Source organism: Curcuma longa, chromosome 3 (genome assembly GCF_044706935.1).
Source record: "Curcuma longa cultivar G26 ecotype Majalengka, Jawa Barat chromosome 3, ITB_CL_G26_1.1, whole genome shotgun sequence".
NCBI lineage: Eukaryota > Viridiplantae > Streptophyta > Magnoliopsida > Zingiberales > Zingiberaceae > Curcuma > Curcuma longa.
Genome location: NC_133863.1, coordinates 9,989,357 through 10,014,026, shown reverse-complemented (window position 1 = coordinate 10,014,026; position 24,670 = coordinate 9,989,357). Strand labels below are relative to the sequence as shown.

The 24,670-nt window shown below is 35.9% G+C and overlaps 3 protein-coding genes across 3 annotated transcripts; all 3 read right to left on the bottom strand.

Annotated features, from left to right (window-relative positions):
- Nucleotides 1-768: 768 nt before the first annotated feature.
- Nucleotides 769-12,518, bottom strand: LOC141823212 (aspartate aminotransferase, cytoplasmic-like). Its single transcript, XM_074710475.1, has 12 exons — nt 12,414-12,518; nt 11,925-11,996; nt 11,772-11,833; nt 9,872-9,955; nt 6,311-6,410; nt 6,118-6,238; nt 5,839-6,002; nt 5,499-5,636; nt 4,341-4,462; nt 2,543-2,637; nt 1,283-1,403; nt 769-1,067 (listed from the first exon to the last, which is right to left on the bottom strand). Exons 1-12 carry the CDS (start codon nt 12,477-12,479, stop codon nt 983-985), a joined length of 1,230 nt encoding a protein of 409 aa, XP_074566576.1. The 5' UTR covers nt 12,480-12,518; the 3' UTR covers nt 769-982.
- A 1,512-nt stretch (nt 12,519-14,030) lies between these two features.
- On the bottom strand, nt 14,031-14,713 carry LOC141825654 (dof zinc finger protein 5-like). Its single transcript, XM_074713037.1, has one exon. It carries the CDS (start codon nt 14,653-14,655, stop codon nt 14,155-14,157), a length of 501 nt encoding a protein of 166 aa, XP_074569138.1. The 5' UTR covers nt 14,656-14,713; the 3' UTR covers nt 14,031-14,154.
- A 6,120-nt stretch (nt 14,714-20,833) lies between these two features.
- On the bottom strand, nt 20,834-23,865 carry LOC141823900 (serine/threonine-protein kinase CTR1-like). The gene is made up of 4 exons (XM_074711103.1): nt 23,714-23,865; nt 21,386-21,674; nt 21,229-21,301; nt 20,834-21,145 (listed from the first exon to the last, which is right to left on the bottom strand). Exons 1-4 carry the CDS (start codon nt 23,845-23,847, stop codon nt 21,063-21,065), a joined length of 579 nt encoding a protein of 192 aa, XP_074567204.1. The 5' UTR covers nt 23,848-23,865; the 3' UTR covers nt 20,834-21,062.
- Nucleotides 23,866-24,670: the final 805 nt, after the last annotated feature.

Below are 24,670 nucleotides of genomic sequence, written 5' to 3'. Positions count from 1 at the left end.
TTCGGTAGACGAGAAGTAGGACAAGGAGAAGGGGGAAGGAAAAAGTGGTGGCCTTATGTGAACACAATAATATGTTTCATATAGAGACTATTTTGTTAGAAGGTATAAATTAGTGAATGGTGTAACGATAAAATTGTTGCCGCATGACTTAGTAGTTACAAATTCAAATTGCGAAAATCGTTTCTTGCAATGTAAGGAAAGATTGTGTACAATAGATTAAATATAGTCTGATCTTTTTTGTTATGGAAATTTCGTGCATTTGACTGTTCTTTATCTTAAAAGTACATATAGAAGGGAAGTAGGGGAAGGAAAAAAGGAGCGAAAGAAGAGAATAAGATTCATTGTTTCTTTTTGAAGGAATAAAGAGGAAGAATTGGGAGGAAAAGAGTGTCTTATTTCCATTCCAGAAGTCTTTCTTAAACAGTTGAGTGATGACCCATCGAGTTCATTCGCTGTGATGTTCCTGATGGTTGCAATCAAGTTGGGCGTCAAGATAAGTTCAGTCTCAAGATAGCAACCGATCGATCATAAGGAATGTTTCGGTTGAGGTGGATATTTATGATTCAAAATTTTTTAAACAAATATCACATACTATAGCACTTGAGAAACCTCTAAACCACAAAATGCTGCTTGCTATTAGAATTTCAAGAAATTCATAGTTGATCATCTGTGGGGATTCAATACAAAATGTACTAACCAACTCAACTATGCCGCTACTAAACAAATCATAGTTAAAGTGGTAATACAAAATTTAGCTGCAAACAAATCTGAACTCGAAAAATGTCGATGCCGCATAGAATAATAATGCATGAGTTTACATGAAATCCATAGAACTATGTCTGCAAAGCAAATTAAATCTTGCAAGCATAGATCTAAGCGTTTTTTATTATTCAGAGTTAACGAGCGAGCTACGATAAGTTGAATCCTAAGGAATAAACTTAACTTCCGCACGATCCGAAAGTGAAATCTCAACAGACACCACTCACTGAATCTGAGAAACTGCAGCATGAATTGCATCAGCAAGATGAGGAACTGTTTTGGCGCGCAAGCCAGCCATGCTGATCCTCCTGCAACAACAGTAATAGAAGAGTAAAATTGTATAGTAGAGGAGTTAAATTGCTACGCAGAGGAGTTAACACAATTTATGACTATCCGACCAACTATCCGACTGCATCATCAGAGGTGATGAAATATAAATACGACAAAGGTGAAGACGATAACCCTTTGCAATCCAGACTAGAGTAGGACATAGGAAAATCAAGAGGCGAGATAAGTAGGTTACCCATCAGAAGTCATGTAAATATGATACTCCTTGGTCATGAAAGCCACTTGCTCCCTATTTAACCCAGTGAAAGTGAACATCCCAATCTGCTTGATAATGTGACTCCAGTCGCCGGGTGTCCCTGGATTATGACAAAAAGAAGGTAATTTACAGTTTAAGAAGAAACAAACAGCTGCTATTTCTCGGAACCATGAAAAAGGACATGAATGTTGTAATATATCGATATCATAAGTATATTAGTTTATAAGCAAGAATGGATAATAGCTTTCTAGTTTGTTTGTTTCCCAAATCATGTGGCATAGTAGAGGTGAGTAAAATTTCGATTAAACCAAAAAAAACAAACCTATCAAATTTAAAAATTCAATTCGATTATTTTGAAATTTCAATTTTTTTTCTAAAAAGATACAGTTATATCAGTAATTTGGTTCAGATTCAATTTTAAAATCTCTTATTTGATTAAATCGAATAAATTAACATTAAAAAATTGATAAATTTCTAAGTAAATAAATTATAAATCCCTAACTAATTGATAACTCTCTCATAATACTTGAAAATTTTGGTTAATTCAATTTTTAATTGAATTAATCGATATTTTATCAGTTCGATTTGTTCAATTTTTACTTGAAAATTTGATCAATTCAATTAGTTAAAAAAAAATTAATTTGTTTGATTTCGATTAATTCGATTCAATTCAATTTTAACCGAATACTTAATTCTAGGTATCAGAGCATGATGAAAGGAGAGGTAGCCATATTTAAGTGGATGGGGGGATTTGCATGAATGGTCACTAAACTACGCTCAAATCTTAAATAGGATGGTAACTTTTTTTTCTTCAATGTAATAATTTTTAAATGCGTTCCACTCGATCCATATATTGGATTTACTTGACATCAAGTAATGGATGAGTGAGGCAGCAACCCACTAAGTATCCATGTTCAGAAAATTCTGTGCATTTAGTTCTTTGAAAAAAGAAAACATGGAAAATCAAATATTCTATCGCACTGGGTAAAAGTATAAAAATAAAAAATATTCCCTGGCTTTGAGACTACTCCATGAAATGAAGATTGTGTTTCCACAAAGATGCAATAGTTTTCAATACTTTTTAATTTCAATTGAAACCATTTTCTTGAAAAATCCTACTGAAACAGAATTTCACGGATATTTAATTTTACTTCAGAAAAATTTGGAAAACTGGAAGGAAAAAATAATCCTTAACGAAACGGTTAATGAATCTGAGAGAATTGCACACTAATAACATACCTCTGGTACGCAATGCCTCAAAAAGTAGTTGACGCATGTTGATTATCCTATCAGCCATAGCTTTTAACTCAATCGTCCATTCCTTGTACATTTCTCTGAAAACAAAAGAATAGGTCAAAGTTAACTAATGTTATTAACCAAAGGACCTAAATGTTAATAATATAAAATGCTAAGGAGTAACATGTATCAGATTTGAGTTGATACTCGGCCATAATAAAAGAGATGATGTTCTCCAATAGATTAGATCTATTGTGAGTTAGAAGTGGATTTACACTCTAAAGGCTCTTGTAATGATCTTATAGATCAACACAAGGAGATCTCTTGGCATCTAAGACTATCTTAACAACTTTTTCACCGTGGACAAGATTACTTTAGATGCCCTCTCTCTCACCTCGACGACTATTTTCATTAGCCCCTTTATCAGCTCAACGTTAACAATATCTTACCAACAATATCTTACTGAAGGTTTGTATAGAGTAGCCTCCAAGGTTTCTTACCCCGGAGGAGGTTGATCTAGCATGCAAACTAAAGAAAGAAGCAACTTTCAGGATTTAGTTTTTAACAGATAGTGGACCCATGATATTTCTGGTGTCAATAACTAGGGGGTCGAATCTCATGGGAACTCATGACCTACAATTCACCCCACCATGTGTCTCCTACCTATGTACTTAAATTTATCTCCCTCCATATCCGTGAGGTCAATTTTAGGGGGTCGCTGAGGTGGCAGATTTACTTTTTTTTTTAAAAGAAAGAAGTAACTTTCAGGATTTAGTTTTTAATATCTTTGCCCTTTAGCGGTTTGGCATGGTTAGAAGCATAACAAATCATTCAATATTTTACCTTATTTTATAGTCGAAAGATGTATCCTTCCATATAGCCCATATCATCATCACCGGTGATAATACAATCAACAGAAGGATTAGCTTCCATCAACACTTTTCCAACCAAAAATTTGGAGGATTGTAAATACTTCGTTGGTATTGATGGCGCTTGCTATGGGAAGCCATTAACATCGCTAGATAAACATTTATACTTAAAATTCTTGAGAAAATCATGCTAGGGACACAAACTAATAACAAATAGGTACCATGACAAGGCGAGTCGCTAACTAATAAAGAGAAGTATGTGAGAATTGAGTACTTCACAATGACAAGATCTAGCATTTCATTTTTAGAAATCCTACTTTAAGATAGACATCATCTTCAAATTATAAAGTACATTAATTCTGATTGCACATGTTCTTCATAGAAAGACACTCCACATTTAATCTAATTGCCCAGAGGAAAAAAAGGTAGACACTTCAGACCGGTCAAGTGTTGGAGTTGAACATAAGGCGATGGCCTTAGCGGCATGTGAGCTCTTTAGATAAATAAGTTAGGTCATAATACCACACAACCTTGATGTCAAGAATTTACCTTCAAAGGTTCCTAAAATTGAATATGTTGGTGACAAGTTGAATTTCCACAATATATTTATAACTTGAGTGTGAGTGTTATGAACATAGGGATCTAATGTCAATACCATAATAGGGACCTTATGATTTTATATTGATTAATAAATATAGATAGAGGAGCCTACCTAGAGTACTTAACTCTAATAATTTCCCCATTAGTACCATCAAAGAAGAAGAAATAAAGGGCAAATACGCAAGATATAGCATATTGCAAGCTATCTATTATGAACTGACTTGTCAGAAAAATGCCCAATTTCAAGAACAAAAATTTCAGAATTCTGTATTTTAAGGAGCTAAAAAATAAGCAGATAAACAATTCTTAACAGAATAACCATGATAAATTACCTGTCTTCTAAAATAGTTGCCACAATGGAAGCACCGTGAATAGGAGGATTAGAATACATGGGCCTAATCACGAGTTTCAGCTGGCTTACAACCCTAGCAGCCACATCAGCAGATTTGCAGACCTAAAAGATTGAATAAGCAAACGATGGCTAAGTAACAAGCAAATTAATAGAACCATGATTGATAAAATTGAAACACTAGGTAGCATGGTTTGTTATTTTATTCTTTGTTGCATATAATTAGAAGTCACAAATCAAAATATTAGGAAAAAAGTCCAACCCATCACCTTGGAAATTTGTTCACTGCTTGCACTCATCTGAAAACTAGTTCTGTATCTATAATGGAAGAATCACATTCAAATCCGTATTTCTGTCAGTTTTTTTCTAAACTAATGTGATCATCATGACAGTTGAATGACGATACTGAACATACTCTCTTGTGAAACGAATGTGCAAATTGTTAAGTGTAGGGTTAGCAGTTCGGGTCATTTTGTTGTAAACAAATCATGACACCCCACGAATGTTAATCTAAACATAACCATTTTAAATTCAGGTCAAAAGGGTCAAAAATTGTAGCCTGTACAGTGCACACAACATGGGTTTAAATGGGTCGAATCCAAGAGATTTGATTAAATTGGTCATGAGGATAATGTAAGGTCACACGAACAATTTAATTAAACAGGTCATACTCTTACTACTAATGGTGCAACTACAGATTGCAAGATAGTGAGATATTCGATTGGAGAGGTTGGAAAAAGTTGCAGATAATCAAAGAGTCAAGAGGTCAACCAATATTCGTTAGAGACTAATGTTGGACGCTCAAATAAGATCTCTAGAGGCTTGGAGCTACTTGACATGCTCTACTGTCACACTCATTGGGAAGTTGGGATAGTGTGGTTGCACTCGCTTTGGAAATTTTAGGTAGATAGTCTGATAGATTTGTCAGTCATCGGTGGATAGACAGTAACTTCAAAGCAAGACGAAATACAAGAAAGGGCAGTCAGTGGCTACATGCATGGATAAGGTTATTAGTGTTGCTACCATGGATCTAGAAAGAATTGGTTCTACACTTTAAATTTTAGTAGTAGTCTGAAACACTAATGAAAAATTCTAATCAACAGCTAGGTATGAAGATCTGAAGTAAATGAAAAATTCTTACAATACTTAGTGCACCAACGCGTTCCCCATAGAGACCCATGTTCTTTGCATAACTTTGAGCTGTGAGGCATTCGCCACCATCAGCAACAAACAACCTAACAGATTGTGCATCAGCATCCAGATTTCCACTTGCAAACCCCTGTAATGATGGAGAATGCATTGGGGTTAGATGGAACCACTAACTAACAGTCCATTGAAGAAATTTTATAGAACATACTCGGGGCAGATTAGAGAAATTGGCGCTGTATTTTTATCACAATCAAATATTACAACGGTGACATGCTGCATGTCTGGACTCAAAAGTTCTTGCTGAACAAAATAAGGCTGGTGTACTGATTTACCTGATAAGCACTGTCAAAGAAGGGAAGCAAGCCCTTTGACCTTATTAGAAGCCGGATCTGCTCATATTGATCGAGTGTTGGATCGACTCCAGTAGGATTATGTGCACATGCATGAAGAAGCACAATGGCTCCAGGAGGAGCTACACTTAGATCTGCTAATAAACCTGTATTACAAGAAAGAAGGCCACAAGATCTGAATGGTGAAAATGCTAAATACAGTCGCTAGAAATGAACAAAAATTGATACTAAGTGAATTTGCGATAAGGAGAGATTTTGCACCGTCAAAGTCCAATCCTCTTGTTGCAGGATCATAGTAGCGGTAGGTCTTCACAGATAGACCAGCTAATGTAAAAACTTTTGTATGATTTCCCCAAGTTGGTTGTGGAATGTAAATTGTGCGCTGGAGAACATGGAACAAGTTTAGTCTTGAAAATTAATAGCATATAAACAAGGCTGAGGAGATAGGCCATACTTCATGGTAATGCCTTGCCAGAAACTCGCCTCCAACTCTCAATGAGCCGGTACCAGATAAGCATTGCACAGTAGCTACCCTATTTTCCTGAATGGCAGGACTGTCTCAAACATAGAAAAATGTCATGTTTAAGACATTGAGGACAAATCAAGAAAACAAGTAATGGAAAACTCTCATAATGAAACCTTTGGTAATTTTGTGGTTATAAAATCAAGGTTCCATGTATCTTCTTTTTTTAGACAATATATAGTGAAAATCCTCAAGCCCTCACTTCCTTTCACGAAGGCGAGTTTTGAACCAAGACCTTAGCAACAATTCTTAAGACCCCTGTGAGCTAAGTATCGTATAATCTAACTGGCACCCTCAAGGTTCCATGTATCTTCTGTTCAAAATATCTTGTTTCTTTCTGTTTTTTTCATTTTGCTAGATATAATAAAGATAACACAGCCAACCCCACCTAGTGGGATAAGACTTGGTTATTGTTGTATAATAAAGATAACACAAGTCACTTTCAAGCACAAAAAACAACCATAGATTTCAAACCTGAGTTAGCAACGATAACTAAATGACATTATGGCATTAAACACCATATGTTGCACTACATATTTTTTTTCCACAAAATTGTGTTGCATCATATGAAGCTATATTAACTTAAGGTGTTTTAACAACCAAAGTTTTACCATGTGTTTCCTACAAGGGAATGAAATGTAAACAAAAATATGATGACTCCAACAACACTTTTCCTCCACTACCAGAAGCACGGAGAAGGAAAGAAAAAACTAGAAACCTTTTTTCCATTTTCTTGTATATTGCTTCTGTCCAATTTGATGAAAAACTCACTTTTACATGCAATATAATTCAAATCCACTTAAAAAAAATCAAAATTAATTTTTAAAATCTATTTAATTGATGTTAATTTTTTTTAATAAATAAAATTTTAAAATTTTCCTCTCTTTTGTTGCCTCAAGGAAAATAAGAAAATGTTTTCCAATACTTCCCATGCATTGGCGGGACCTTTGTGTATCAGACTGCCTTTTTTATTCTTTCTTTCCCTAGCTTTCCCTATCTGTGCTTCTCACGGGAAATTGGGTCTTAAAATGTCCACTTGATTGAAAAGTAATAATTCACCACTACACAAGTAATAAAGGTTACTTTTTCTTTCATAATTACTAAAAGCATATGATATAACAAAAAAATATTGAGCAATCCAGACAAGTCCTAGACTAGAATTTCAAAAAGCAACTCCCCGATAATGATTTTTGTATGTTTTTCAGATGCATAGAGAGCCCCAACATAATTCTATGGCATGCGACATGTGAAATGGATGCAAATTATTTTCATCTCCTCTTCTTTCATGTTCTGCTTCCTTCATGCAATCTCTTTGACAAAGAAACTTGTCACAACCAGTATCCTACCCACCATCTTCACTCAAGCATAATACAAGCCGATCGCGAGTTAACTCAGCAGAAGAATTTAGGCTATAGGATTATTGATCCTAACACTTGCATCACAGATTTGACAATCATAACTAGAACAATGGCATTGTATCCAATACTTACCTAGAATGACTGACAACTTTGCAAGATAATTATCTACGTCTTTTCCTCTTTGCTCACTGGAAGTATTAGAAATTAAGAATTTAATTGCATTCTGGTATTCAATAAATGCTAGGTGTATTCTTTGATGATCATTATAGAATTAACTGCCTCACAACTATTTAAATTCTATTCGGGTCCCTCATAATCAAAAATCCAAAATAGAGCCTCTCCATTTGGTATTGCTCAGATCAGGCCCCTCTCCCCTCAAATAAAATAATACCCTCATCTGAACCAAACTTGGCCAGAAGTCTGATAGAAGGAATGAAAATTAACTAGGAATTATGGACTAACAGCATCTTGAACTTGTACCTCACCCCCCAAATCCTTTGCTTAGGCTGCTTAACCTCTAGATCTAGACCTATTCTTACATGCACCTCCATGGGTAACTTAAGTGCTTGCTTGGATCGTTGATACAAATGGCTGCTATTGTAGGAAGCCTAGCACTAAGGGGCAACATTGTGTCTCGTTATCGATTAACCATAGTAGCAGAGTTGAAATGAGGCAACTGACAATGTGGAAGTGGAGAACTATTGGCCATGTGCAAGAGTAAGGACACAAACAGGAAGCCATAGTGCAGCAACAAACAAGGGCCTCAATAACTTGTGGGGAAGCATTGATTAGAAGATGATTCAAACTGTGTAGGAGGTGTCAAAGCAGGAATTGCTGACCTGGAAGTGTGAGTCAGAGAAATAGATTATGCTTCAATCAGGTGATGATAGAATTGATGAAGGTTGATCCTGGATCTGCCCATTGAGAGGCTACAATCACAGGAGTTGTTGGTGACACAAAGTAGGGAGGTGCCAACATGGCAGGATATATAGCAGGGGTATTACCTGATAGATCTACTGTGGCTGAGTTGGCATTGGGACTTGGAAGAAAACAATGAGCAAGATCTTGAAAAATGTGAAACAAAGTGAAACCTACGATGAATTAGTTGTGTATTGAGGTTCCAGTACAACCTGCATTCCTCTCAATAGACTCAAAAGATGGTGATTGGCAATTATTTTAACATAATATTAAAAGGTAAATATTACAACAAAATATATAAGACTGACATCACATGTAAGGGCATAATACCATATGTTTAAACATATACAACAATAGAACAATTAACTCTCTGGCATACAGAAACAATAACATCTGCTGATATAGGTAAATAAATTTCTGGTTGTTTGATTAATGTGCAGACATGAAAAAGGGTAGTCCTGAAGCTCTGAAATGTTTCTAGTACCAAAATGAATGAGTTACATTGTTTAGAACTACTACTATACTGTATACCGAACAAAGTAAGTAACATCTTTCATTACAGGATGTGACAACCACTGTCTCTTTGCAAATCATAGTGAATAAAGAAAATTCCATACTAATATAGGTCTAGAAATGGCCACCAGGTATACCCCTTACTAGTAAACTAGTTACTTGCTAAAGAAAACATGAATGCGTATAAGGTATGATATAACTTATAACTGTAGCTATCAGTCACTTGTCTTTTTTGTCCTTTAGTTTTTGAATTAATTATTCAATGTATTAAGTACTAAGACATCTAATTGTGCATGCTATGCTTGAGGGTGATGCATACATAACTGTTGGATCTAAAATTTCAGCAACTTAAAAGCATGATAATCATAGAACATGAATCACCTCTAACATGCCTGAAGACTTCTCCAAACATATTTTGTTACAGACGTTTTTATTTTAACAATGTTAACTCACAACAAGAGAAGCCCTAAAATGTGTAGCAAACATTATTCAAAAAGGCTTTAACAAGGACAAAGTAAGAAAAGGTGAATTATATTTGTAGGTAAACACATCAAGCTTCTTACAAAATTAAAGAAAGTTATCTTACAAAAAAAGAAATTAGTATTGTTAAGGTCAATGTGCCCAAAAAAATCAATTAAGGAAAATACAGTCGCATGCATGTACACAATCAAAAATCATCACCATAATTATGAAGATTAAATACCTGTCATGACCAAATATAAGTTCAGCACTCAGTTTGTTGAAATTTGCTAATCCAGTTATAGGGAGGTATTCCTTCACACGCGATCTGAAGAGTATTAGATAAATAAATATAGTGCTATAAATTGGCAGTTCAAACTGTTCAGTATCCTGTAAGATATGGTGCACATTTTAAAACGAAATAACAAACAGGTGAGCATATATTGTTGATACTGAATACTCATCTTACAAGGTAATAAGATGATATACTAAATTGCATCAACTCTATCATTGAGAAAATAGTTAAAATTATCATTTACTTCCAAATCATCAAAGAATGAAATCAGTTTGGGAACTCCATTAACACACTGCTTCATTTCAGCAAGAGTCAAACACAGTCATGACACATCCAGTTTGCCCATAACTTAGGATTTGTCCACAAACCTAGGGAATGAGCCAAGCGATTCATATACATTAATTTGAAAGTTTGGTAACCAAAACATGACAATATCATCCCCCTAATCTACCATTGTTCCATTTGATCAAAACAAACCACCACTGTTCCAATATATCATAACCATTACAACCACCTCGGCAGGGGCAGAAACAATTACAGGCATGGTAGGGCGCTTGCTCCAAATTTTGGGAACTAGGCTATTTTTATACAATTCAAGGATGCCATTGAAATTTTAACAACAGTTTGAAAAAAAAATTGTAAAAGGGCAAAAAGGATATTTAAGATTTCTTACTACAAGGATTTCCTCGCAAAGCTTCAAACAGTCATTTTAAAATCAAACTGGCAAGTGAACTAGTTGCCCCAAAGATTATCGATTTTTCAATTGAATAGGGTTCAACTTCAACCCAACTAGATATTTAACTATCAGACCAAACTAATTGTACTTCTACTTCCTATTTAACAATTGAACTCATCAATCTGGTTTAATTTTCCAAACACTGTTTCCAGCACCCAACCTTCCTACTCCACAGTGCATTTATAACATGAATTGCAATTGACATTTCTCCTTGCATTTTGGTCTTACAAATTACAATATGGCAATGGCACTCCACCACTAACACTATCTCCCTCATATAGGAGAGCATTGAAACATTTTTTATGATTTTGACACAAATTTTGAGATACATTTTTTTATTTTGATTGTCCAAGATTTCGAATTATATATATACTGTGAGAAAAAAAGGTGTTTTTGGTACCCAAAGAAAACAACATATATGGGTGGTAAAGAATGATAAAAAGAAAAGGTTTAATTTAATGAACATGTCATCAGTATCAAGCAATATCTGTCCTAACTATTTAGAGTTAGATACTTTTAGTGTACATTGCTAATTCAAAATTTTCCAGTTTAACTTTTATGGTATCTAACTACTCTAGAATATCCTTTTTAGTAATCTCACATCTATCTTAGCATTCCCATCTCAAGTCTCAACTAATTTTTTACAGATTTTCTCAGTTTATTATCTTTTATATTATATCTAACTATTCTAAAATATCCTTTCTAGTAATCTCACATCTGTCTTAACAATCTCATCTCAAATCTGAACTACATCAGTACATCCTTTTTTTTCACACGTTGCTACCTATAGACCAACACTCTGGTACATCAAGCATAGTGGATAAATATAGGTCCAGCAAAAGAATTCAGAAAGTTTTGAATAATGTAGTGAAAATATTCCAACCATTCTAGAACTAGTAGCGATTGAGTGATCATGAACTATCAATGAGAAAAAAGAATAGGAATGCAAACCAACGTAAATATATAGATCGAAGTTACAATTTGGGATAATTTAACCGTCACAATCTACTGTAGGTTACTCTTCTTGCAAGAATGTCAACTCACTAATGCATGCATCAATCATAATCACACATATCTGTATGTTATAAATTCAAAATAAGTTAATGAACATACGGATCGTTGACTAGCAGTTGCTCTGCTCGCCTCACGACATTCAGTACAAGTGGCTTTCCTTCCTATCACATGAGAGGAAACACATAATAAATTCACTTAATCCTTAAAAAATAGGGATGTAAAGTCGTAACCAAATAATTTAACTTCTTATACCTCAGTTCGATAGGCTCCGACTCCCAGATTCACCTTCACGGGACTTGGATCATTGTTGTATGCAACTGTCACCTATCAATTCATTACCAATTTTTTAACACCAAAGTATCTAAGTGATCTATTATTGAAAAATATCTGAAAACACAAAAGGAAAATAATTATAAAACTCTATTGTAACATTTTCAACCCTTCTCGATCACAAACTTTCTTGATCGATCCCAAACCATTAAAACAGAGACCACAGCACTCAAAACCCCGACTTCCCATCGAGAAAAACCGGATCATTGGCCGAAAAGACCACGATCAACCGTCATGGCAAAGAAAAAGTGAAAAACCAATCGTAACATTCACAAAACTATTTTGGTAAATCAAAACAAAGTTGGATTTCATAACCCAACGACGACGATCCGCGAGATCCGATCAGGAAACTTTCGAAATCCTCCGATCAAGAATGATATAGCGATCAGGATTCAGGAGAGAAAGAGGTACCCCCAGGATCGGGTCCTCCGGGGCCTGCGCAACGCTGGAGAAGACGGATCCTTCGAAGGACGCCATGGGAGAGCAGGAGAGGAGTAGTTCAATGCGTGCTCCTCGTGATGCCCCTTTTAACCTCCACCATGACGGAACGCGACGCACCTGCGCAAGTTAGCACCAATCATCCCCGTCGTGGCCCTACCGTGCGCCGCCTGTGCCACGTGGCGACCATCGATCGTCATTCTCGACACGTGTCGGTTAAGTACTCGTCGAGGACGCCACGAGGGAAGATGCGGAGACCGGTGGGCGCCTTCGACGGCCGCCCATAGAGTAGCACGGCGCCTTCGATGGCGTCCACCTGCGATATCTCTCAATCGTACCTCAATTATCATTGGGTTATCGTGTGGGTCCCCTGTGGTGGGCCGTTTATAGGTTCAATTCATCCAATATCGAAGTAGGTATACAGTTGTGTGGACAACGCATAGTATGGAAAACATTTTGTTGCCATTAGTGTGGGGTTGTTCATTAATCCGGAGTGGGTTAGAACATGGTTTTACTAAGTATTTTTACCACTTTAAACTTAAACTTGGGTTTGACATCTCCGTCCTTTTTGTCATTGTCAATTGTAATTTTTCGATTTACTTCCTCATAGATAATCATGAAACTGATCGTGTAGACCATTGAAATGACGAATTCATTTTTTATTGAAAAATTAAATATGACATCTCCTAAAATCTACATTGATAAAAGTTTCGTACACACGAAGTCAAGTTTTACGTATGAGTTGAGCTTGATGTGTGGATTGTGCCCATGCCCATGTCTACATAAGGCTTGATGAAACTTAAGAGATCGGTACAATTAGGACTAGGATTAGGTCAAACAATCCCCACGTGACCCGCCCACGAAGCATATTAGACCTAGTATGTCATGCCCCAAAGTTTATCGAGTTGAGTTGTGCCGAGCATGACCCAAACCAAGCCGGGCCATGGCGAGGCTCGGCCCAATTGCCGCCTTCTACTCAGTAGTTTCAGACTTTATTTGCATGATGTTAGGCCAATGCTAAATCTCAAACCACTGGACAAAGCATAACAAACAAGAACAACCTTGAGATCTATCAAATCTGCCTCTTCTACCTTTGTATCATGATGAATATGTAAAGATCATTCTATCGAGCATATCTTGTTGTATCGTATCGTCGTAAGCCTCTCTTGTTTTTGAACCAAGGGCCAAGAGACTCCGGCAACCAGCACTACAGTCTTTGAAGTAGTAACGACACTCAATCCTTCTGAATCAATCGAGGAGCAAAAGTTGGTTGTTGAACCACCGAACAAAGCATGACAAGCAAGAACAACCACCGTATCATGATGAATCTACAAAGAACATTTTATCGAGCATATCTTATTGTATTGAACATATCGTATCGTATAAATAATCATTGTGTCTATGAGCACAATTGTTATTTAGATAGAAAATATTGTGTGGAGAAAGGCTAATGTTGGTGACACCGCAAAACTATAACTAATGGCCTCGACGTAAATTATATTTTAAATTTATTCGATAGACGAATCAAAAGAAAAATTATATACCTTCGGAATTCCTAAGGTGAACTGAATTATAAAAAAAAAACACATCCATTCTTTTAAATTCGAAATTCAACTTAATTCAAAATTACCATTAAAATACCAAAAAATACACACAAGAAAAGAAAAGAACAAAAATATATTTAATAAACACAACGAGAGCGCCGCCAGCGGAGTCAACAAAGGGCGCCGTTAAAAGCCCCGCCGCGGCCCACCCTCGCCGGCGGCTGCGGCCGCAGCAGCCACCTCGACACCACGTAGGGCGGCGCGGGGTACTGCAACACGCAGGCGGCGGCGGCGGCGGCGTGGTCGGGCCCCCTGCGCCCCCTCCGGCGGCCGGCCCCGACCGGGACGTTGCGCAGCGTGCCGCCGGCCGTCCAATAGCGGTGGCAGGCCTTGCAGAAGTGCCGAGGCTGGTTGACGTTGTAGTTGTTGAAGTAGCAGAACTTGGTCTCGCTGCTCCTGCACCGCGGGCACGGCAGCGCCGCCGCGGCCGCGGCCTCCCTCGCCGCCGCCACTTCGTCCTGCGCCTCCCGCGGCTGCGGCGGAGGCGGCGGCGGCTGCGCCTCCTTCTCCTCGTTAGCCTGCTTCTGCAGGATCACTGCTCCGAAGAGCTTGATGGTGGCTGCTTCGTCCACCTCCATGATCATGAGCACCAACATGAACATGAAGCACATTTGAGGGAGGGTTTCTATTAATAGGCCAAGGGAATGAAATAGTTCCCTTTTTTTTCCCATTCCCTTTAGCTTTCTCGCAACAAACTCGATTGCCACTGCTGCTCCTCGTCTCTTAAAAGTGCTTCGGATTCGTGTCAAATAGACAAGAGCATGGCTACCTGGTTAATGGTTAATCGTCGGAGTGTTGACCTAGAGCCGTCAATTTGAGTTAGACCCATAAGATTGGTCCACCCCATCAAATAATTTAAACAGATTGGGTTGAAATTTTATCCATTCATTTTAAGATGAGTTCAGGTGGATCAATTCACTTAGGTTCGCGATCCATGTGGGTTGACCTACAATCCGCATGGATTGACTTGCGGATTAAAAATTTATTTTTTCTTCAAAATTTAAAATTAAAGGAGAAAATTCAATGAATTAGTCAGTTTGATCCGTCTAAACTGCAATCCAAACTTAAAAACTTCAACTTGACTTGTTTAAATTACAATCCAAACTTAAAAATTTTAATATTTTTTATATTTTTATTTTTTGACAGGTCCGTGGGTTGGCCCGCCTAATCCATAACTTGTCTTAAGTTGGGTTGGGTTGAAAATTTTTCAATCCGCTAAGTTGGTGGGTCAATCCGCTCCGTCCTGCCATATGACAAAATTTTGACGAATTGGCTCACCCCGCCATGAGTTGGTCCGTTTAACAACTCTAGTCAGACCGCTGCATCAAAATCCTAACGGCTCGAGTCAATTCATTCTTGATTAGGGTATTTGATAATTATCGATTGATTTGATTCGGTCAACGTAGACTCCATGTAGTATGATCTTAACTTAGTCAATATAAGCTCCGCATGATATGCTCTTGACTCGGTCAACACAAATCTAGATCATGTAGAGTATAATCGTGCTTGGGTTAAGTCGGGTGGGGATCGATCAGGTTGACCTTCAAAGAGCTTGACCGTGCTTGACCACGGAAGACCTTGGCATTGTTTATAGAAAGCTTGACGATGTTTACAGGGAGCTCGATAGTACTTAGAATAATTTTGTCGAGTTCAACAAGTTTAGAACGTGTCGGTATGGGTCCCCTTTTGATCCCTTGTTAGTCTGTTTCAGTGAGACAGAGAGGTGCTGATCTATTGGGATTCCATCCGCCCAATCTCCATATGTAAAGATCGAACCCAACCCATCGAAAGCTGATCCAATCGAAGAAGCAGATCCCGTAGCAACTAATGCAAAACAAGCCAATGGAGGACAAATCCGACAAAAGTTGACCCATCCTCGATTTTAGACCGGAACAATTACCATTGAGTATCTTTGTTAAATTCGAGTTTGTTCATGTTATTTAGGGTTGTCAATCACTTTTTTTGCTAAAATTATTTGACAACCATGAGGATCTTGAATTTGTACCAAGTAAGCATTGTTGCACTCCTATGATTTCCTTGAATCTTGTTCATATTTTGAACTCGATATGATCGTGACAACTCTAAAAGTTTGTCAATTGCACACCATTGTTATTCTAATTATTATTTTGAGTTTTATAGAACTATCAAATACTTTCCGCTAAAAATATTTGATTATCACTTCGACTAAAGGTTTAGGTGCTAGGGTGTTCGACAAAACGAGTTACGAAGAATCTTTTGAGAAGCAAACACACCCTCGGATAAATTTTAAAATATAGTGCATCTTCTAACTATTCTCGAATGCTAAGTGAATGATAAATTGAGAAAGAATCCTTTTTTGAAAGAAAAAAGCACTTGGTGCGAGCAAAAGATGATGATGAGGAAGAAGAGTGGAAGAGCAAGCGGTCGTAGTCACAACCTAATCGAGTGTGCAAATGCCAAAGTACGAGACTAAATTCTTTGGCACCTAAATCAATCGACAAAAATAAATGTATTCATAGCAAGTTTTCTTCATTCTAAGTTGTGTTTCAGATTTATCCAATAGGCAACTAAGGAGGAAAGATGAGATAGAGCATAGTTTCATATTTAATATGGTATAGAAACACCTCGAATATATTCTTAGTCCTTCATGATGTACAAACTTATCTTACCACACATACTTAGAGGTTTCATAATCGATCAAATCTTTAGATTTGAATGTGTTCGTAGTGTAAAAATCATATCGTTAATGATACATTTTCATGCAAGTCCTTCAACTTTCACCTCGTAAACTAGCCAAAACCCTCATACGACCTTTACTAGTTGCCTAATAGCATCATCGACTTGCTTAAGAACGCTCGGTGATATCACATTACCCGCAAAATTAGGGGAAAATTTGAGTAAAATGTTACTTAAACAACCTAAAAGCTCCCTCATCACTTTAATGATTGAATTACTTTCAAGTAAATAATTCCAAAAGGTTGCATCTTTCCTCACTTCCTTTTCCTTTATGCTTTTGCTCTTCCTTCCTTTTAAAAGCCTTCTTCCATTACCAAAAGTTCCAAGTGATTTGGTTGGAAAGGTCACATTGCCATGTCTTCCACTTGCTTTCTTACCCCTTTGTTTATTCGCTCATCATCATCATTCTTTGATTGAAAATTGTTCGCAAAGAGCATAATCTTTTCTTCCTAACCCTAACCCTAACCCTAACCCTAATGCTTCATCCAACCCTACCGATACTATTGGTTTTGATGATATTATATCGAGATTTTTCTAAATTGTTCGCACGCATAATTGTTAAAACCTCTTTATTGTTTCAAAATATATGCTAGGTCACTAATAGGAATTTCAATAGCCGTTAGGCCTTGCAAGTGGGAAGCCCCATCGTATTGTATGGCATTTAATCAAACATTTATAGTCCTAGTTCAAAGCAATTAGTCACCTAGACCAAGGTGGCTAACCGCACGACAATTAGTCTATCTATCGAGTATCCCGAAGACATATAAATAACCAAACATCTCTAAAGAAATTAAATATGATTTTTGCTCATTTTAAAAAATATATATGCACAAGATCTATTTAACATCAAAATTTTATAGCATAAATTAAATAAATGAAATAAAGACAATGAACATGAATATAACGGATTTGCGATCGTCTCAATGTTGCCTAGGAAATCCTGAGAAGAAGAAGAATAGGAAATAGATCTTCTGTAAAGATTAGAGTGACAACGTTGTACTCTCCTTATCAATGGAAAATAGAGAGATATCAAATTACCCTATCTTATAGGGATCACATCTTATATACGGTAGTAGATCCAATTTTATTATCAATTCATCATTAATAATAGAATATGGATTAATGTATTCTACAGTATAAATTGGCATCCAATAGTACACACCCACAATAATCATCAATTAGATTACTTAATGAGTTTATTCATAACAGTATAATATTGTGTTACAAAATAACATGTAAACTCATTGAATAACGAGATAAAATCCAACACAAAGATCATCCTTGAACTCCACATTGGAAAACAAAATGACACTTGATACCTTCTCATTTACAATGATTGTGATCGCGAAGACATGGGAAGCCTTTGAGTGAGTCAAGAATCAAGTTATTGTCGTCTTCTTCCATTGGCTTGCAACCGTGTAAATTGTTTTCAAGGCGAAACACATCTAGACATCCTTGTCCTACTAGAACTAATGGTTATATTATCGATATTCTCATGAAACTCTATCCACAGTGACATAAGGAGATCTTTTATTAATGGATTTAGAGAGTGATTCACTAGACAAATCAATAGGTCGTGAAGCAAGAAAGGTATTTTGAAATATATATGTAAAATCATATTGTTAGCATTGTTTTTTTCTTATTGTTTATATTATATTTCCGATATAATCTAATTTGACAAGACCTTGAAAGTCCTTACATGGTGAGTGCTCTTGTACTAATATTTATATATTTCAATTTTTTTAATAAAGTTATTGTCTATTTACCCTTTTCCTCTAGTTTAGTCATCAACTTCAACATCAAATCCACCTTACACTTAACCACGATCCCCATTAGTTAGTGTTCACGAACGTAGTCGAGTTAATACTCGGGTGATAGATTTACAATAATAAAACAGGTTCAAATCCCCACCCGATAATAGAGTAGCTTCAAAACCCTACGGATATATACATGCCCTCTCCACTTATATTTCATTTACCTCGGGCGTATACACACTTTGGGCACATTTCATTTACCAACTACAACTTCTCGATTTATCACACACATATGATCATGAGGCCGACCATATGAAACTGTTGGAGTGACAGATTCCATCTTTTACTGAAGGAAAGCTGTGGCATTCAATTTCTTCTCATTTAAGTCCTAATTAAATATAATAATCTCGATCTTAGATTAAATATCCCAACCTTCACTCAAGACAAATCTAACTATTTGTTATTGTATTTAAATCCAATTAACCTTGGATTCAACTCACTCACATGTCACATATCCAACCTTTCCAATAATAATTCAATTTACTATAAAACAAAATGAGCCTCGGTTAGCCTCCACAAGTGTAGTATAATAATAAATTTTAAATTTCAATAGAGATGAATATTTTAAAAGTCTAACTTCCAAGTAGCGTTGTCAAACCGATTAATTCATGATGAGCAAGTCCAACATCTTGATGGATTGAAAAATTTCCAATCCAATCCATTCCAAATCAAGTTGAGAGTTAAGCGAGTCAACCCATAAATCTATTAAAAAATTAAAAAATATAAAAAAATTAAAATTTTAAATTTGGATTGCGTTTAGATAGATCAAGATCACGAGCTCATTGAGTTTTTTATTTTAATTTTAAATTTTAGAAGAAATTTTTTTTAACCCGCGGATCAACTCGAGCCCATCACGAACCGACTCATATAGGTCGTGGGCCTAAATGGATCAGTTCATCTGGATATATATTAAAATGAATTGATAAAATTTTAATCCAACTCATTTAAATTATTTGACTACTGTACTTTGAAATGTACATAAGCAGTGAGCCTGGACATGAATTAAAAAAGAGATCCAATGTGTAAAGGAATTCATAACCTTTTGTTTAAATAAAAGTAAAAGAAGCATATCCACTTTAAGATAGTGAAAGATTAAAAGAAAAGAAAAAGAAAGATAAAAGTTAGCATTAATCTACGAGGAGATGTTCCCCATTCATTGAGGGAACGAAGAACTTTTTATCTTCTTTAGAAAGATTAAAAAGTTGATGAATATTGTATTAGCAATTTATAAAAAATAGCTTGCAATTAATTTATTAATTATTACTTTAATCTCCAACACATATGTCCCCAAACAAATGTTTTTGACAAAGATTTAAAATTGAGTCACTTACAAAGAAGGATTATTGTTTGTCGATATTATAGTGAATCTAAGTGTCCTCTCTCTTTCTATGCAAAGTGACTTTGATGGATAATGGGAAAACACTCAACCTAACCATAGGGAGAGAACATTTTAGTTAACTTTGAAAAAGATGGTCAATGAAGTTGGATGTTTATATAATTATGCTTAACCACTTAGTCTAGATTTATTGTCGATATATTTCCACTTCATATGCGGTAGCATATCATATCGCTTAGGTAACCGAACAATGAAAATAGTGGAAACTATACCGATAATTTTGATGAAAACTCTAAGGGCCATTTTGTGAAAGAAGGTAAACTCTATGTTGAAATGAAAACCAACCTAGCACACTTGATGTTCTAGCCATCACTATGAATCAACACACAACCCAATCATTAGCTATGGGATTGAGATATGCAAGATCACCCTCAAGAATATTCGGGTGACCGACAACTTCTCTACCTATTTAGGAACTCGAGCATTAGAAACAACGCGTAGATAATCGTAGATTCATCCATGTGTAGTTTCACCCCCATGATAAAGAAGATCAAAAGAGTCTCATTGGCATCAACATCAAAGGCATGAACACATGGAGTAAAAGTTGCAAATGGGTTTTTCTTTGCTTCTCTTCCAGTGATGGAACAGCCTTAAACCACTTACCAATCAGGGCACCTTAGCCTGTTATAGAGCAAGCCTCATTCTAAAGATAAAGATAACTTCCCAAGTTGAAAGTAGATTTAACTCTCATAATATTTTCATAATTATCTTAAACATTTTCTATTTTGAAATTCAAATTTTAACATGCTAATATGAGTATGAAGATCCAACTTATGAACTGTAGGAAACAGAGAATCAAATCATAGATGATAGAAGATCCTAACTCAATTTAAAAAAAAAAAAACAAGTTTCTGATGTTGAGCATTGCAATTCAAATTCTTATTGAACATTGCAAGAGTGTCCAGCCTTTTTCTGTAGCCAGCAACTTGTGAAATTTAAATACCAAAATCAGAGTGGGATTAATCATGAATGGCCAATGCACAGGAGTCGGGAGACTTGAGATCTTAAAACCCGACAGAAAATTGACTTACAGTAATGCGCACGAAACCTAAGTGATGTATGGTTGCTGTACATGTCACAATCGGCATACGAATCAGCAAAGAGAGTATTCACAGTCGAGGAGGCGAGTAAGGATTTCCTGGCAGCTCGGTCGTTCAGAAGGCTCTGCCCAACAATCTACAAGAGAGATGCATAGAAGTAGTCATTGATTGATGATGTGCTAGGATACAAGTGGCATTTTGGCGTGAAATTCGGCATACCTGATATTAAGCTGCCAAGAGGGCCTTCAGGAATCTCCAGCCTTTTCCCTTCATTAGAAACAGCATAAACTACCTGGCCAAGAATGAAAAAAAAAAAAAATCCTTTTAGATTGAGTTCATGTTTAAGAACACATCATTAACAGAAATAAGAGCTTACTTGAACTGGTGGTATGCCTTCCCATGGTCTATTCAAAGTGCAAAGCTCCCACATTATGACCCCAAGGCTAAAAATATCACATTTCTCCGTAAATGGTTCGTTGCGAATGAGCTCAGGAGCCATCCATTCAGGTGTTCCAGCGGAAGCATTATCTCTCATTGGACCATCTATTATTACTCGCGAGAGGCCAAAATCACATATCTTAACTGTCCAATGTTTATCCACAAGGCAGTTTGCACTTTTAAGATCACGGTGAACTATTTTCATACGATGTATGCACATCAAACCCCTAGATAAAATGTAAGAAATAATAAGGTGAAACGGATAACAGAATCTTATTACAAGCATGACAAGTGTATAACTGTATCATTTTTTGAGAAGAAAACTTCCCTGGAGCAAAGGCAAATGGATATATGAAATGAGTGATCAATTACATTGTTGTTAGGTACAAAAAAATATTTACAATTGACCCACACACTGAATTTGGTGGTTTGCATCTTTATGATTCTAGTTTCAAATAATAGGTTAACAGTGTACTACAATCTTTAATTTGAAGAAAGCCTGGCGATCACCCAAACTACAACTAAGGAGATCAACAAGCGAAAAAGGTACATAAAATTTACCCTGAATTTTTGTTACCTTTCAAGGAAATATACATAAACAGTCTGAAAATAAGTCAGCTTTTGGCAAGGAATGCATGAGATCAAGTGTTTATATATTCACTGTTGAGAAATCACAAAATAATACTGGCACACTAAATTTGGTGGTATGCTTCTTTATGATTCTAGTTTAACAGATAATAGGCTAACAGTTTATTACAGTCTTTATTTGGAAGGCGGCCTGGGAATCAATCAAACTGTAAATAAGGAATCAACAAATGAAAAGAGTACATAACATTTATCCTGAAACTGTTTTATCTCATCTCATAGCAATAATATACAGACCGCCTGAAAATAAGGCAGCTTTTGATGGGGAATGCATGAGATATGAAATCATCAAGTTTTTATATATATTCTCTGAAGAAATAATAACCAGATCAGTTATAGAATAGCATGACTGATATAACATGGTAGAAGTAATAAATGGTGTCACTTTATCTAGGCGAGGAACAAGGAAATTAAAATGATAATGCGGCCTTAGATTGTCAAGTTAAATATTGGGACAAGGCATAATCCTAATTTTAAAAATATTGATTACAAAAAGCTACACTAGTAAACAAAGAATCAATAACTATGCAATTCTGTGACTCTTAACTAATTTCATGAATTCTATCACCTATTAAGAAAAAGTATGTTTCATCACATATCAATTTAGGGAAGGAAAAGTCAACCCTAGAAGCCCTGCAACAATAGAAACTCAAAAACTAGATGTCTATCTAATCATGAACAGTGCTTTACCAGATACCAGGAAATTTCTGGTTTATTGATAATAAATACAAATTGACAACCAGAACAAATCAGTATGAATTTCCAAGGGGTAACAAACTTGTGCTATCACTGCTAGTGTTATGGTGAAAAATCCATGTTTCTTACTATAGGTAATCTCTTCTGCCGATGTAGATTATTAATCAGTGTAAAAATTATAAGTAGGCTCTCTTGTATGAATAATATAATTTTACATGCAGGTACATTCTTTATAACTACATTCCGCAAGTGTATCAACATACATTCATCAACGAGCAACCTCTAGAATGAGTACTTGATGTCATAAATTTTTAGTCTAAAAATGTTAACATAGAGTAGGTACTCCTTTAGTCTTGTGATCCTAATGGAATAATAACTGATGATAATGATGTCATCTACATAGTCAATAAGAAGGATGCCATCCTGATTAAGAAATGAGATGAAGTGATCCATCACACTCCTAGTCATGCCATATTGAAGAATAACATAGCCAAATTTTCCAAACCTCAAGTCCTCAAAAAGTTTTAGCTCATAAAGTGATTTCTTAAGCAAAAACACTGGGAGAATCTCTACCTAAGTAACAAAACGTGAAGCTTGCTAGTTCTGATGAAGGAAAACATTCTTGAGATTAGCTGATAAAAGGGCAAGTAAAATATAGCTAATAAGGTGAGAAAGATGCAAACTGAAGTCCACCAAGTCACCTTTCAACCAGTCTACAATAGCATTAGGAGAGCATTTACTAGTAAAAATTCACTTGAATCCCAAATCCCATTGCAGACTTTCTTGATAGGAGAGTAGTCAGCTCCCAGTTACTACTAAATTGGGAGAGCATTCATCTTATCAATCATATCGTACAACCAATTAAGATCCAAAAGAGCCTCCATGACAAAACAAAGCAAGTAGGATAGATATATTTGGAACTTGCCTGCAAATATCACGAAGCATTTTTAATCTCTTACGCCAACTTAACCTCTTTTTCTGGCCACTTGTATGTATAAGATAATACAATGATCCCATCTCCATGTACTCCGTTATCAATGAAAAGTGTGGAGGTTTCATGCATGCACCAAGGAATAAAATAACTGCATTAAGAAAAATAAAAAGAATTTAAAAAATGCTGCACAGAAGATTAGTTCTATCTGTGTTGCAATATTATGTGGTAGTAGAAAACCATTACCATTCAGGTGCCGAAGACGACTGAAAAAGAAATGAAATATGTCAAGAATGGAAATAAACGACTAAAGATAAAAATGACAAAAGAATACTTGGTGAAAGAAGAAGACGTGATACCAGAGTATAGATATCTCATTGCAGAAATCTTCTAGGTTGCTGTCAGTTGTTAGATCTTGTTCTAGAAAAACTTTTATTGCAACATCATGGCATTTCTATATGCCTCGGAAAACTTCTCCAAAAATCCTGAAAATAAGTTAGCAAATCTTTAGTCAATCATCCCTCTGGGTTGTAGAAAGTTGATAAACTTCCAGCATCACTGCTCGACTAGCATGCTTAGCTTTATGTAACTGTTGAAATCTACTATGTTTTCTTATTGGATAACATAAAAGCAATCAGAGGACCAATATCTTTACGCTACAAAACTGAAATACCAAACTTGCATTATTTACATACCAGACATATGACTGGTGGGCACCAACAATATGCTAAATTCTTATGCTTAATATTGTAAAGCATTAAGAAACACTTCATAGTTTGCAGTGACTGATGTACTGGAGTTATGTCACTGATGGATCAGCAGTAGAGGGTAAGTTTATTGAAAATATTGCACTGGAATAATGCTGAATCATGAACGATTTTCCAAATATTTTAATTGAAACTGAATTTAATGTTTTTTTTACCATTGCTCATCAACTACTATATATATATA

Excerpts from the sequence above, each read along its gene's own strand:
- LOC141823212 (XM_074710475.1), bottom strand. The coding sequence starts at position 12,479 with ATGGCGTCCTTCGAAGGATCCGTCTTCTCCAGCGTTGCGCAGGCCCCG. Across the intron at positions 6,411-9,871 it reads CTTATATTTGGTCATGACAG|TCCTGCCATTCAGGAAAATA; the intron begins GTATTTAATCTT and ends TGTTTGAGACAG. Across the intron at positions 1,068-1,282 it reads ATTTACATGACTTCTGATGG|GAGGATCAGCATGGCTGGCT; the intron begins GTAACCTACTTA and ends CTGTTGTTGCAG.
- LOC141825654 (XM_074713037.1), bottom strand. The coding sequence starts at position 14,655 with ATGTGCTTCATGTTCATGTTGGTGCTCATGATCATGGAGGTGGACGAA.
- LOC141823900 (XM_074711103.1), bottom strand. The coding sequence starts at position 23,847 with ATGAAACCTCCACACTTTTCATTGATAACGGAGTACATGGAGATGGGA. Across the intron at positions 21,302-21,385 it reads AAGGCATACCACCAGTTCAA|GTAGTTTATGCTGTTTCTAA; the intron begins GTAAGCTCTTAT and ends ATTCTTGGCCAG. Across the intron at positions 21,146-21,228 it reads TCTTGGCAGCTTAATATCAG|ATTGTTGGGCAGAGCCTTCT; the intron begins GTATGCCGAATT and ends TCTCTCTTGTAG.